The sequence below is a fragment of the Sitophilus oryzae genome, unplaced genomic scaffold (genome assembly GCF_002938485.1).
Source record: "Sitophilus oryzae breed Bouriz unplaced genomic scaffold, Soryzae_2.0 scaffold_806_pilon_pilon, whole genome shotgun sequence".
Classification (NCBI taxonomy): domain Eukaryota; kingdom Metazoa; phylum Arthropoda; class Insecta; order Coleoptera; family Curculionidae; genus Sitophilus; species Sitophilus oryzae.
Genome location: NW_022147424.1, coordinates 1,487,042 through 1,502,648, shown reverse-complemented (window position 1 = coordinate 1,502,648; position 15,607 = coordinate 1,487,042). Strand labels below are relative to the sequence as shown.

The window sequence follows — 15,607 nt, the reverse complement described above, 5'->3', positions numbered from 1 at the left end:
CGGACGCCGAACCAGAATCAGCTGTTAAAAATCGATAATCCCTGCTAATATGCTAATGCGCAAGTCAACCCAAACAGTTCTCAATTTAGACCATGTACCGAAATTACCGTTGTGAAATCTTAACTAAACGATTCCAACGTTGTAGGTATGCAAATAGGATCGTCCGATAACCGTCAAATCTCGGTTGGAACATACTTGAAATATTGCGCAGGAGCGTGATCATTCGGTGATGGTTCTGCGGCGAGTTGGAACAAACCTTATAAGTACAACAAGGGTTGGATGAATCCACCCTAGATCCGGGTGCCGGAAGGCTGGTGCGCTGGTGCCATAATACCGACTTTCCGATTTTGATATTAATTTTTGATTAAGTTATCTAATAGTTCAGAAAATTTTATATATACTATTATAAACAAAAGATGTTATCGTGGAGATATATTTCAGGATCGCTAGCTAGTTCAGCGTTGCTGCTTCCTCCCGTATTGACGAAGCCGGAAGGCAGAAACACTGAGTGTCTACGGGTAGTCATGTTTTAGTCATGTTTCATGACTCATCTTACTGTGGACTTGCCCAATAAATTCTCTCTTCTTTTTATACTATTATATACATATAAAATACCTAGTATTTAATACAGAAATTAGTTACTTAGAGAATACAACTTTTATATTGTGTAATCTGTTTTTTATATAATATTTAAAAATATATTAAAAAGATAAAAAGAAGAAAACAAGGCCATCGGAGGCAGCATATTATGACATCGCTCCAACTATACGCGTATGCCTTTCTCAAATTTGATGCCCTCTAACGGACATACGAAGTACTTTTGTATAGAGATAAATTGTGTCCAATAAACTTATTTTGATTCCAAAAATACGTAGTAGTTCTATGTCTACGTAATATTGGGACAGCCTGTATCAAAACCAGCTGTTATGTTTTAACAGCAGGATTACGTGACGTCGCGGTCGTTACAGTCACCCTAAATTGTCACAACCCTAGTGATCCAAATACATACATACATACTGCCATTACTCGCTGACAAGTATTTGACACGCATCAGAAGATGGTCACGCAAAGCGTTTTCTTTTATGAGCTTTTCTGTGACTGAAAATCCCGATACGTGATGTTATCTCTCTACCGCACTCCGGACATTCAAAAATCTCATTGCTTTGTTGCCTCTTTACTTTTTGGTTGTCGCCGTTAACTGAGTTTACAGTTCTTCTCCAATGAGTTCTATCGTGAGCTGCTTCTTCCCACTCATTCTGAATGTTAATCCTCTTTAAGTTTTCGTGGAAAATGTCCTTGTACCTTTTGACTTGTCCACCCGGCCTCCTCTTACCGTCTACAAGCTCATCGTAAAGCGGAGATTTTGGTACGCGGTTTTCTTGCATTCTGCATACGTGACCAGCCCATATTAAGCGGGATTTTGTAACCATAACTTCACTACTCTTGCAGTTAGGTTTTTCAAGGACTAATATGTTTGAGACATGATGGAACCATTTGATTCTTAAGAGTTGTCTAAGGTGTCTCTGTTGCAACTTGTTTAATGCGTTCATGTGTCGGCGGTACGGCACCCAGGTTTCGCTCCCATAAAATATGGTGGGGATTATTATTGCTCGGTACACTGCAAGTTTCGTTTTTGTGCTCAAGTCATGGTTGTAGAAAACCCTGTCTTTTAATTTCCAGAAGGCTCAAGAGGCGCTGCTAATCCTGTACTGAATTTCAGAGTCGATATTGGCCTCCTCCTAAATCAAACTGCTGAGGTAATCGAATTCTGCTACATATTGCAATAGTTCTTCTCCGAATTTTATAGCATTGTTGTGATCTTCTGGGGGAGTGCACATTATTTTAGTTTTGTCGATATTTAGCTTAAGACCCAAAGCCTCGTATGCCCAGATATATGTGTTCAACATTTCTTGTAATTGCTGTAACATTTTTGCAAATAGAGCGCAATCATCAGCGTATTGAAGTTCTGTGATAAACTGTGTACGTGTTTTTGCCCTGAGTCTTCTTATGTTGAACAGACTACCGTCGTATGTATTTGATGCCCAATTCTCTCTTCTGTAGTTTGCTTCCACTATAATGGAGAGCGCTGCCATGAATATGTTGAATAGGAGAGGCGCTAAAACACATCCTTGCCTAACTCCTTTATTTGTTAGGAAGGGATCGCTCAGTGATCCATGATGGTGACAAGTGATCCAAATGCTATTTATCGAACCTACATCATGTGATGGTTTGGATAAGTTTGATGGGGCAGTTGTGAGTTGGACTATTTAGTAAGGATTTCCGAAAAAAGTCATTAACGATTAAAATTTTAACTAAACGTTTTTAGTTTTCAAATTATGTTTTATAGTAATTTTTGCGTTTTTCAAGTAATGTTTAGTGTTTTTCTTTAAGATGGTTCGCCAGTGCTTAGTTAGCAAAAAGGTAGACTTCTAGTCCTAAATTGATATTTCGGCGTTAAGTGACTTTACACATTTTTTAGCTTTAACCATATATTTAAGTTTTAAGTAGGATAATAACGAAAAGGATTATTGAAAATAAAATTATACCGATACTATTTTTATGGACTTATATCTAGAATTCTCATGTACTATTACTATAATAGAGAGATATTTATATATTATTTTTAAATTATACAGGGTGTCCCAGAAATAAGTGCAGATATTTTAAGGGGTGCTGGATCTGGCCAAAAAAAAACATTTCCTCTTTACCATTTTTAAAATAAATTAAAAATAACCGAGTTATTTAACTTTATTATAGAAATTTTAAAAAAATTATGATAACATTGTGAGAATCGCCAACACCATCTATTGGATGGTCCACCCCTGGATCTCAGATAATTTTGACGCCCTGTGTTGCCGCATAGTCAAGAAAGTATATATGCTTAAAAATAAATCAGAAATTCACACCACCTGAGGAGTTTAGCAGAGATTGTAGATATGCATTACATTTTTAAGATGGTGTTTACATTAGACAAAATAAATTAAAAAAAAACTTACCCACAACGTTAAAAAAAGATACTTATGGCAGATTTAGTAATGACAGTAAAGTGACTGTGACAGTTCTTTTTTTTCGATACACACTTAACTAAAATACAATTCACTGTGCTGCTTTACTTGTACAGGGTGTCCTATTAAGAATAGCTCTCGGCTCTATCACGGAAAGTATTAGACGTAGGGCATAGGGAAAAAATATTTATAACGAAAGAGGCTATGAGTTTGTTCAACCACCAAGATTACTTACTTAATTCGTATTTCCGAAAACATTTTTGTTTTCTTTTGGGTTGCCAAGGTGCCTTTGTTCTAAGTATTCTTGTAGGACATTGACGCCCAATGGGTTTTGCCAGTACTTGGATATTTAGCAAGTACTTTATTAGCACCCTATAGGTGTTACTGGCACTTGAATATTTAGCAAGTGCAAATAAGACTTTGAACTTGAATATTTAGCAAGTAATTTTATTAATAAAAAAAAAATAAATACGGGAGCTATTATTATTTATTATCTTGTACGACATTGACGCCCAGTGGGTGTTGCCGGTACTTGGATATTTAGCAAGTACTTTATAAGCACCCTATAGGTGTTACTGGCACTTGATTATTTAGCCCATTAAGAGCCCACCATGCCCAGAGTAATATTTCGGTTCCGTTAAATAATAATTATAGGTTTACTTCCCATCGAGCCGATACGAAAAATTACTTATACTTGAGTTCATAAAAGTTGTTTATTTACCGGATTCGATAATGCTATGCATCATGAATGGTATGTTTTAAGGCAGGCACAATTTACGGCCGCGTCGCCGAATCAATAATATAATTTTAGGCAATGCGGGGTGTAGAATAATAGACTACACCCCCTAGACCATCTCATAGCTAGTAGGGTCTCATAGCGTAGTAGGGTCTCATAGGGTATCATCTCATAGGGTAGTAGAAATACTTCCCTTGTTTACTGAACTAAAAAAAAACTAATTAGGGAATTAAATATTATTTACTTACCTAATTCATATTTATCGAGTTTCTTCATTTCCCGCCTTATCTTGACCAGGTCTTTCCCCCTATTTCTCTTTGCTTTGCTTATTTCCGCGAATTTTGTACAAAACTTCGTCTGCTAAGTATAATGAGACACGAAAGTGAATAGTCCTAATAAATCCGTCCTTTATGATTATCGCATGTGCGCATGCGCATGCCGAGACATCCTAAAACGGCGGAAAGTGACGCCTAGCGACAATATTTCTGCAAGAGCACCTGTGGCTCCGTGGTTGAGGTTATTGCTTCGTAAGCGAATGGTCTGTGGTTCAAATCTCACACCGTACCAAAAAACGCTTATAGCGTGATTTGATTGCATTGGTTTCACTTTTCACTCTTTTTGGTTGGATTGGTTCAGTTATTTGGCGGGTTGGTTAGCGTGGTTATTTGGAGGGTGTTAATTCATTGGTTAGTTGGTTATTTGGTGGTGTTGGTTGGTTTTTACCTAATTTAAATTTTATACGCAAAGTTAAAATTTATTGTACAACAAGAATATTAATAAGAACTTAAAAGTAGCAAACAATCCAGAAGCTCCTAATTTAGAGCATTCGTAGAAATAACTATAAAAGTGAAATCGAAAATGTACCTATTTCATTTTGCTGTTATTTCCTAGAAATAAATTAATTAATTTGTTTTTAAATGTTTTCTTTGAGAATGCATATTTATTTAAAAGTCAACAATTTAAAAACGTGTATCTAAATAATGTTCTAGCACCAGTCGAATAATTTTTTACGTCACGTGTAAAAATTTTTAGATACATCTCTGGGCTGACTGGCGCTTACGCGGCTATTGGTTTTGGCGAGAGAGCTCGCCGCTCTAGTGTTTCCCCTCTTTCGAATCGCAAATCCGAGCGTAAAAAGATCAAAGCGGCACGCTACACTGTCCGAGCTGGTTTTTACTTAAGCTGTGATGGTACCATCTTAGGTTTAGTCTTCTTCTAGGTCTTTTAATTCCTCCTGGGTACCATGCTGTAATTTTTGTGGTTCATCTGTTGTTCGCAGGACACCTTCTGGCCAGGTGTCCTGCCTATTGCCACTTGAGGGATTTGATTCTGTGGATGACATCTATTAGCTGTCGTATCCACTCTATTCTTTTACGGGCTTTCTTGGTTATTCCCAGCATATTTTGTTCCGATCTGCTCATGCAGGAACGATATGATAGATACCATGGGATGGATAAAAATCTAGCAAGGTCAAAACTTCTCCAACAGTGGCAAGAGAAATGGTGGTGAGAAAGTGGTTAATACCCGACATACAACTATGGTTAAACAGACAATATGGAGAAGTCTATTACTTCATGAATCAAGCATTGTCTATATAGTTAAAGGGGAAGAACAATGGAAGCTAATATATCGGATGGTCCGAAATATAATAAGTTGTAAAGGGAGGGAAGAGAGACAATGAGCAGCATGAAGTAAATCTTTAGACACCCTTTGCACTGCAATAATGCGAGAGCGGGTTCCAGTGTAAAGTGGTTATTGGAGGAGGTTTTTTAGCCGGTAGGGATCCAACTGTGCGTGTCTTATGCAAGATTTTTCCCTCCTCATAAAAAAGCATATTTCGTTCCATTGAGCATTGTGCGACCTGCAGTTTTCTTATAATGTCCGTTTTAAGTGTCTACTGGTGGTACACATTGATCGAATGTTTTCTTCTTTAGATAAAGTGGACTTCTAAGTTTGAATATGATTGAGTTTCTTCCATAAGTACTCCATGCTAACTTAATTCTTCTGTTGATTTCTAGCAGTAGTCTTGGTAGTAGTGTTGATTTGTTTGATTGATTTGATGATTTGCTTAGTCTTGGTAGTAGTGTTGATTTCTAGACCATTGTAGTATTTATCAAAATAAAAATAAAAACTGTTAAAAGTAACACTTTGTTTTAATTATTTTATTAGAATATGTCGACTTGCAATTTCCAAGTCATAATGATTATTACTAAAAATATTATTTATTTAAATATTTTCCATGTACGATGTGCCATTGAAGACTTGGAAAAGTATTACAGCAACACCAATTCACAAGACTGCAGCCTGCAAGACCAAGGGACCTCTTATTAACTGCAAAACCAAAATCAAGACCAAGGGAGTCTTTGTTTTGAAAGATTTACTAGTGATGAGATCTTACAACATTTTGCAGTTGAAAAACTGCGTTGCTCGACTTGTCATTTTTTACAATTTATGTTGTCGATGTGATGTTATTATACAGTACCTCGAAAATAATCAAAATATATAGACCGACTAAAACCAGAGCAGCATAAATGATGCCATCATCTGTACTGATAGGGCTCAGATTGTACCCCATTGCAATGGGAAGGTTCGTTTTCAAATTGGACTTGAACTGGAACCTTAGAAATGTGAAAGATGAGTTATCGACGTCATGTAGATCCAAATCAAAAGTTTTTTCGGCTTTTATTTCGGGAACAAAACCTATAAGCTTTTCTGTTACTAAGGGAACAGTCCATAATTTGGATACATTCTGTAATGAAATAATAATAAATTATTAATATCGTTTAGACAGACATATTAATGAAATGTGTTAATTTTGTTAATAATTAAAATAATGTTAATTATTTTACACTTATGATACCTTATGATATTAATCATAATATACACTCAAATGCAACGGAAAAATTTTTGGTCAAGTTTTTTTTTTTAAATTTTTAGCCCTATTTCCTTTGATTTTTTTAGCAAGCTGTATTATAAATATAACAACTTTTATTCGTAGACTCAGTTTATTATAAACTTTTGTATTTGACTTATTATACAAGGTTAATCGAAGAGTTGGATTTTACCCTATCTTTAAAACACCCTGTGCAATAATTCCATGAGCCTAATTTTTCGGTGAGATCCATGTCTCCTAAGTATTTTATTTTTTAACTCATGTCAACACATACGAACTCAAAATGAACTTTTCATTTTTTGATTAGAACTCTATTTTAAATTTTAATATAGAGTTCTAATCAGTATCGATATGACATTACGGCAATAGTCACGAAAGCCATCTTGTGGTATTTAAAAATAACATTATAAAGTAATGATAGTTGAAAAAATTGCAGATTGTTGGTGGCAAGTTTATTTTGTTCCTAAAAATTAACCAAGGGTTTTGTTGACATGAGTCAAAAAACAATTTGCTCAGGAGACATGGTTCTGATAAAAATAATGTTTTAGGAAAAAGAAATTATTGCACAGCATGTTTTAATGTTAGGTTGAAAAACAACCATTGAATAATAACCAACCTGTAAATCACAACAAATAATAAAATTTATAAAAAAACTGAGTCTATGAATTAAAGTGGTTAGATTTATATACAGTTTGCTAAAAAATAATGAAAATTGGGCTAAAAGTAGAAAAATATCACTTTACATGATAAAAAAACTACATGTACTGATTTCTTTCGAAAATCGACAACTATGAAACTATAATCGCTTCCCCGACACAAACGGTATATTGTGAGACAGGAAATTGTAGAGAGAAACAAGCGCTATAACATAGGATACAACATTTTAATGAACAGTGCTTTGTATAAAATCAATAAAATGAAAAATATACGAAATAATATACATGTACTGATTTCTTTCAAAAATCGACAACTATGAAACTATGATCGATTCCCCGACACAAACGGTACATTGTGAGACAGGAAATTGTAGAGAGAAACAAGCCCTATAACATAGGATACAACATTTTAATGAACAGTGCTTTCCATAAAATTAATAAAATGAAAAATATACGAAATAATATACATGTACTGATTTCTTTCGAAAATCGACAACTATGAAACTATGATCCCTTTCCCGATACAAACGGTACATTGTGAAACAGAAAATTGTAGAGAGAAGCAGGCCCTATAACATAGGATACAACATTTTAATGAACAGTGCTTTCCATAAAATTAATAAAATAAAAAATATACGAAATAATATACATGTACTGATTTCTTTCGAAAATCGACAACTATGAAACTATGATCCCTTCCCCGATACAAACGGTACATTGTGAAACAGAAAATTGTAGGGAGAAACAGGCCCTATAACATAGGATACAACATTTTAATGAACAGTGCTTTCCATAAAATCAATAAAATGAAAAATATACGAAATAATATACATGTACTGATTTCTTTCGAAAATCGACAACTATGAAACTATAATCCCTTCCCCAACACAAACGGTACATTGTGAGACAGGAAATTGTAGAGAGAAACAAGCCCTATAACATAGGATACAACATTTTAATGAACAGTGCTTTCCATTAAATTAATAAAATAAAAAATATACGAAATAATATACATGTACTGATTTCTTTTCGAAAATCGACAATTATGAAACTATGATCCCTTTCCCGATACAAACGGTACATTGTGAAACAGAAAATTGTAGAGAGAAACAGGCCCTCTAACATAGGATACAACATTTTAATGAACAGTGCTTTCCATAAAATTAATAAAATGAAAAATATACGAAATAATATACATGTACTGATATCTTTCAAAAATCGACAACTATGAAACTATAATCCCTTCCCCAACATAAACGGTACATTGTGAGACAAGAAATTGTAGAGAGAAACAAGCGCTATAACATAGGATACAACATTTTAATGAACAGTGCTTTCCATAAAATCAATAAAATGAATAATTATACGAAAAAATATACATGTACTGATTTCTTTCAAAAATCGACAACTACAAAACTATGATCCTTTCCCGGACACAAACGGTACATTGTGAGACAGAAAATTGTAGAGAGAAACAAGCCCTATAACATAGGATACAACGTTTTAATGCACAGTGCTTTCCATAAAATGAATAAAATGAAAAATATACAAAATAATATACATGTACTGATTTCTTTCGAAAATCGACAACTATGAAACTATGATCCCTTCCCCGATACAAACGGTGCATTGTGAAACAGAAAATTGTAGAGAGAAACAGGTCCTATAACATAGGATACAACATTTTAATGAACAGTGCTTTCCATAAAAATAAAATTAAAAATATACGAAATAATATACATGTACTGATTTCTTTCGAAAATCGACAACTATGAAACTATAATCCCTTCCCCAACACAAACGGTACATTGTGAGACAAGAAATTGTAGAGAGAAACAAGCGCTATAACATAGGATACAACATTTTAATGAACAGTGCTTTGTATAAAATCAATAAAAATGAAAAATATACGAAATAATATACATGTACTGATTTTTTTCGAAAGTCGACAACTATGAAACTATGAACCCTTCCCGGACACAAACGGTACATTGTGAGACAGGAAATTGTAGAGAGAAACAAGCCCTATAACATAGGATACAACATTTTAATGCACAGTACTTTCCATAAAATGAATAAAATAAAAATATACGAAATAATATACATGTACTGATTTCTTTCTGAAAATCGACAACTATGAAACTATAATCCCTTCCCCAACACAAACGGTACATTGTGAGACAGGAAATTGTAGAGAGAAACAAGCGCTATAACATAGGATACAACATTTTAATGAACAGTGCTTTGTATAAAATCAATATAATGAAAAATATACGAAATAATATACATGTACTGACTTCTTTCGAAAATCGACAACTATGAAACTATGATCCCTTCCCGACACAAACGGAACGTTGTGAGACAGGAAATTGTAGAGAGAAACAAGCCCTATAACATAGGATACAACATTTTAATGAACAGTGCTTTCCATAAAATCAATAAAATTAATAATTATAATAGAAAAAATATACATGTACTGATTTCTTTCAAAAATCGACAACTATAAAATTATGATCCTTTCCCCGGACACAAACGTACATTGTGAGACAGGAAATTGTAGAGAGAAACAAGCCCTATAACATAGGATACAACATTTCAATGAACAGTGCTTTCCATAAAATGAATAAAATGAAAAATATACGAAATAATATACATGTACTGATTTTTTTCGAAAATCGACAACTATGAAACTATGAACCCTTCCCGGACACAAACGGTACATTGTGAGACAGGAAATTGTAGAGAGAAACAAGCCCTATAACATAGGATACAACATTTCAATGAACAGTGCTTTCCATAAAATGAATAAAATGAAAAATATACGAAATAATATACATGTACTGATTTTTTCGAAAATCGACAACTATGAAACTATGAACCCTTCCCGGACACAAACGGTACATTGTGAGACAGGAAATTGTAGAGAGAAACAAGCCCTATCTATAACATAGGATACAACATTTCAATGAACAGTGCTTTCCATAAAATGAATAAAATGAAAAATATACGAAAATAATATACATGTACTGATTTTTTCGAAAATCGACAACTATGAAACTATGAACCCTTCCCGGACACAAACGGTACATTGTGAGACAGGAAATTGTAGAGAGAAACAAGCCCTATAACATAGGATACAACATTTCAATGAACAGTGCTTTCCATAAAATGAATAAAATGAAAAATATACGAAATAATATACATGTACTGATTTTTTTCGAAAATCGACAACTATGAAACTATGAACCCTTCCCGGACACAAACGGTACATTGTGAGACAGGAAATTGTAGAGAGAAACAAACCCTATAACGTAGGATACAACATTTTAATGAACAGTGCTTTCCATAAAATCAATAAAATGAAAAATATACGAAATTCCGTCGATTTTTTTTTGCATCTGTGTGTATATAGATGACCAATCTCTAATTATTTATTTAGCAACGAAAGCAGTTGATAAATGTAAGTAATAAACAGAATAATTTTTTTCTTTTTTTTTATTCAAAAATCCTTAAGAATACAAATATTTCAAATATTTTTTTTTACTAAAAATGTCAGTTAGTGTTGACCAATCTTACCTGCATTGAAATGACGTCTGCAGATTTTAAATCTGATGTACTTCTAGGCTTCCTCTTCACCACTAGAAGTTGTATCCAAACATTTAATCGGTCCACAGTGAGATTCCTGTAGTAAGTTGGAAGCATTGCCCCTTCTAGCATTATTTCTACTTTCTTTGTATTTTCGTCTTTATGAATAACATAACCTAATTAAGAAGAAGAAAATATAGAAAAATCCCTGTATATACTATAATAGATATTTTTTCAAATGTCACAAAAGAAATTTTTTAAGCCAAGGTTAAGCACAAAAGTATGAAAATATACAGCGACACCACTTAAACTTTAAGTTGCATAATCTAGGGCGCGATTTTTAAATTCATTGTTGCCAACCATGGACATATTCGGCGCCTGGCTGACTAACTGGAATTTAAATTTCCCGCTGGGGATTCAGGTGGTAGCTCTGCTGTAAAAAATGTCAAGTTGCCACATTTATTTATCTATTTCCTGACATTGTCATTCGTTTTGACACTTTTGGTTTAAAGGAATTGTGTTGTGATACTTTAAGCTTAATTTTTTTTACTAGCATACCTTGCAGTTGAACATTGTTCTTTTTAGAACCTCCTTTAGTGAGAAGTGTACCAGATAGATTAATAGCCATTACAAAAAACTCATCACAACCTTATTAGAATATTTTGAACGGAAAAGTGGTAGTAATGGCCCTTTATGTCCCTTAAGTGCTGTAAAGGAGGTGAGTTTTGTTGATGTAAATAATAACTGTTTATATATTTATAATTAATTTATTTTTGTTTTCTAAAATATTTTAATTGGAAGAAAATATGTAAAAAAGTAGGCAACGCTGAGCCGGTCAAGCTTTATCATGTGACTAAAAGTTTATCTGGTATGATCTCAAATACAATGAGTTGTAACCATAGTTTTTCAATATTTAATTACTTTCAAGGTATAACTTTTAGAGATTTTTTTATTACTTGCAACCTTTGAATAAGAAGACTAAGGAAGGAGCATATCAAAAATCTTAGGTACACCGCGATGGGCCTCAAATTTCCGGTTTATCAGTGTCGTTCTAATTTTATTTAAAAAATGTAAAACTATGATGTAGGGTAGACGTGGGGTAGACTCAATAATTTGTTGTTTTATTTTACGTTGTGAATAAATGTTGGTAGTTATTAAAATTGTTATAAAAATATATAATTCTAATAAAAATAGATAAGTTATAATAAGTATTTATTAACACAAACATCCGATACGCTACTGAAGCAGGTAAGTCAAATTAACGTATCTAAATTCTTTGACATCTAATCTTTGACAAGTAATAAATAAAAGCTAAAATGCAAGAAAAATATATAATTTAGTTAATTTAAGTGAATTTCATAAATGATCGGTTTACTACACGTATATATATTATATAATCGCGAAAAGTTGTTCCATTATTTCACTCAATTTTTGCCGAGATCTACCGCACGCTACACAACCAACTATTTTAGAGTCTTTTTCGATAAATCGCGATAGTGTCACTGTTAATTTAAGTTCTGCCACAATTTCCATCTAGATTTACTACCTTTATACAACTATCAGTAGTAGAATAAATAATAAATAACATAAAATAAGCTCCATAAAGATTGACAAATCCACAAAATTTCAAATCAAATTCAAATGTGTCAAATGAATCGTCAAACAGAACTGTCAAGGATCCCCACTCTAGAGAGCTTTTATGGTGCCTTTTCCACCCACCATGCATGAATACATGGATAGCATTATGCTCCTTCCTTAGTCTTCTTATTCAAAGCTTGCAACGTTTGAAATTGTTTAAAAACTTATTAGTGACGTTTGAAAAAAAATAGCATGTCCTATTTTTTTCTTTATATTTTTTTACTAAAAGTCAATTTTAGACTTTTTGTTCCTCGTCTGTAATTGTCAAACGTACAGCCCTACCACAAAGAGTACAATTTTTACTCCTTGTATAACAATATACTATTTTTTATAAAATTATATTGTTTTTTTCTTACTACTAATAGATCCATTTTGTATACTGATCTGATGTGTCGATTGAACTTTCTCGTTGTTCATGAAAAGTGGATAGCTACATAGCAACCAAATCATGATTAGGATGAACATTTTTAAATGCTTTGGGAATGTTTTGCATTCTAAATTGTTAACCATTTCTTCTCTATTCACCCTAGAAAAAAATAGTACATTGTATACCTAAGAGCAAAAGTTAAACATTCCCAAACCAAACCAATATAGTTTTTTCTACGAGGTACTATACAGGGTGGTCCGAACTGTATTCCGGAAACTTCGGCAGCATATTCGGCAGATAAAAATAAGTAAAAAAGTTCGTATAAATATATGTCCTAAAATACTTAGTTTCGGAGATACAGGGTGTAGAAGTTTCATTTTTATTTCGATTTTTAGCAAATAATTTCTGAAGTAACGTCAATATTTGGATGAAAATGGGTGTCTGGGAGATTTTTGTTATGAGAAATTTGGTTTTGATGTCAATATGACTCCTATTTTTAGGGGGCGTCACCTACATGTGTTTTAACTGTTTTGAAGAATAATAACTTTTTTTATCCGTACCTGTATAAAAGTACTGAGTGAAAAAAAAATACATCTCTGTGACTTTTTACGTAAAAAATGTCTCTTGGTAAAAATCCCTACGAGTAACCGTTCTCAAGATATTTAGAATGGAAATAGTCAATACATGTCATTATTGGCAAAAAATAAACACGTTGAGTAGATAGTTATTTGACTGAAATAATAAATTCGAGAAATTTTTATATTTTTAAATTAATCATAATTTTTTCTGCTAAGAAATGATGATAAAACAGCTTCTGTTGAACTTTTGGCACAAAAACATTTCAAATTTATGATTTCAGTCTAATAACTATTTAGTCAACATGTTTAATTTATGTCAATTATGACAGGTATTGATAATTTCAATTCCAAATATTTCGAGAACCATTACTCGTAGCGATTTTCCCCAAGAGACCATTTTTACGTTGAAAATATGGTCAATGTATATTTTTTTACTCAATAGTTTTATACAGGTACGGACGAAAAGTTATTACTCTTCAAACCACTTAGAAAATAGGTAGGTGGCGCCCTCTACAAGTAGGAGTCATATTGACACTAAAATCAAATTTGTCATGTCAAAAAACTCCCTGCCACCAATTTTCATCTCAATATTTACATTAATTCATAAATTATTTGGAAAAAATTGAAATAAAATTGAAACTTCTTCGCCTATGCTGCGCCTATGCTGCCGAAGTTTCCGGACCACCCTGTATAACATACACACAAAAATTGCTATTTCTTCGTGGAAGATTTACTTACATAGAATTGAATATTGAATCATCTAGCGTTTGAGAGTTCATTGGCGATACACATATTTTGATTTGGTTCTCCGTTTCAAAGCTTCTTGCCAAATTATTTCTGCAATTCAAAAAGTTCATTTCTAATAATAAAAAAAGTTATTATGTACTTACCTAAGGACAAGTTCTTTTTCCATGTTTATCTTGAATTATAATTTAATTCTTCAATTTAAATCATCATTTCTTTATTTTAAATAAAATAAACATAGAATCAAGATACACACAGAGATGCAATTTTAAATAATGTTTGTTTTACTTATAAAAAATATATATTCAAAAAATAGAGTTAAAATTCCAGATATTTATTTTGTTTTTTATATCTTAAAATTGTTCATTTTGCGCTTGGTATAGCCACCTTGGAACTAATGACTGTACTTGATGTTAACGTAAAAAAGTTATCTGCTTGAAATACGTAAGATGTTCGGTAGTACCGTACTAGATGGCGCCTTTTAACCGAGAGTAGTTTAAATTCTTCCTTTATTTATTTGATTTTATGTTTTTTGTATAATAAATTCTCCTTGGTACCGGTGTATTTATTATTATTATTATTAAGTACGTCGGTAGGAGAACTTGGAAAATCCTAGCAAATATATACACCGCAGCTGTCTAATTTCTGGCTAATTATTAGTACTACAAAAAAATTGAATTTACTACAATCAATTGCATCGTGTGTAGTTTGGGTACAACTAAAGACATTATGTCAAACTATGTTAATTTTCATATTTTACTATAATTCACTAATTCCAAGGATCTTTTATTGAATTTTTTTGCTACTACATACAACTACAAACGATTTTTAAGGTTTGAGACAGACCGTTGTTAAAACAATATTTTTTCTCTTTATTACATTGCGCACAATTGTTTACTTTTTCTGGCTAATTATTAGTACTACAAAAAAATTGAATTAACACGATTGATCACTTACATCATCCAAACAAAAGAATACGAACTTCCACTAGTCATAACCTTTATAGATTTTGAGAAGGCATTAATAGAATACCCTAAGGCTCTAATAGAAGTCCTAGCACAAGACATTTACAGGCCTTATAGGTATAGAAACTCTTGTCAATATATACAAAGAAGCGAAAGCAAGAATAATGATATATAAAACAATCCCGGAACTGCCAACTGGCAAAGGAGTACGATAGAAAGACGCGATATCTTCAAAGCTGTTTACAGCAACACTGGAAGAAATCAACGGTCACTGGACTGGACCAATAAAGGATTAAAAATAGATAAAGAATGAAAATTTTGCCATTCTTCCTGGTTAATATCTCTCTATCTCTCATGTATTGGTCTACTCTATCTAACCACGTAGTTGTAGGTCTTCCTCTTTTCCTTCTGCTTTGGGGACAATACTTCATTGCCCTTTT

At 32.8% G+C, this 15,607-nt stretch overlaps 1 protein-coding gene across 1 annotated transcript in view; it reads right to left on the bottom strand.

Moving 5' to 3' along the window:
• The window catches only part of LOC115888670 (P protein), a gene marked incomplete in the record, with an annotated part of 39,262 nt that extends 24,786 nt beyond the window's left edge, over positions 1-14,476 (bottom strand). Inside the window, 5 exon segments of the mRNA XM_030908451.1 lie at positions 6,224-6,490; positions 10,867-11,051; positions 12,870-13,039; positions 14,197-14,295; positions 14,349-14,476. Coding sequence (XP_030764311.1) covers positions 6,224-6,490; positions 10,867-11,051; positions 12,870-13,039; positions 14,197-14,295; positions 14,349-14,371 — 744 coding nt within the window.
• Between the last annotated feature and the right edge of the window lie 1,131 nt (positions 14,477-15,607).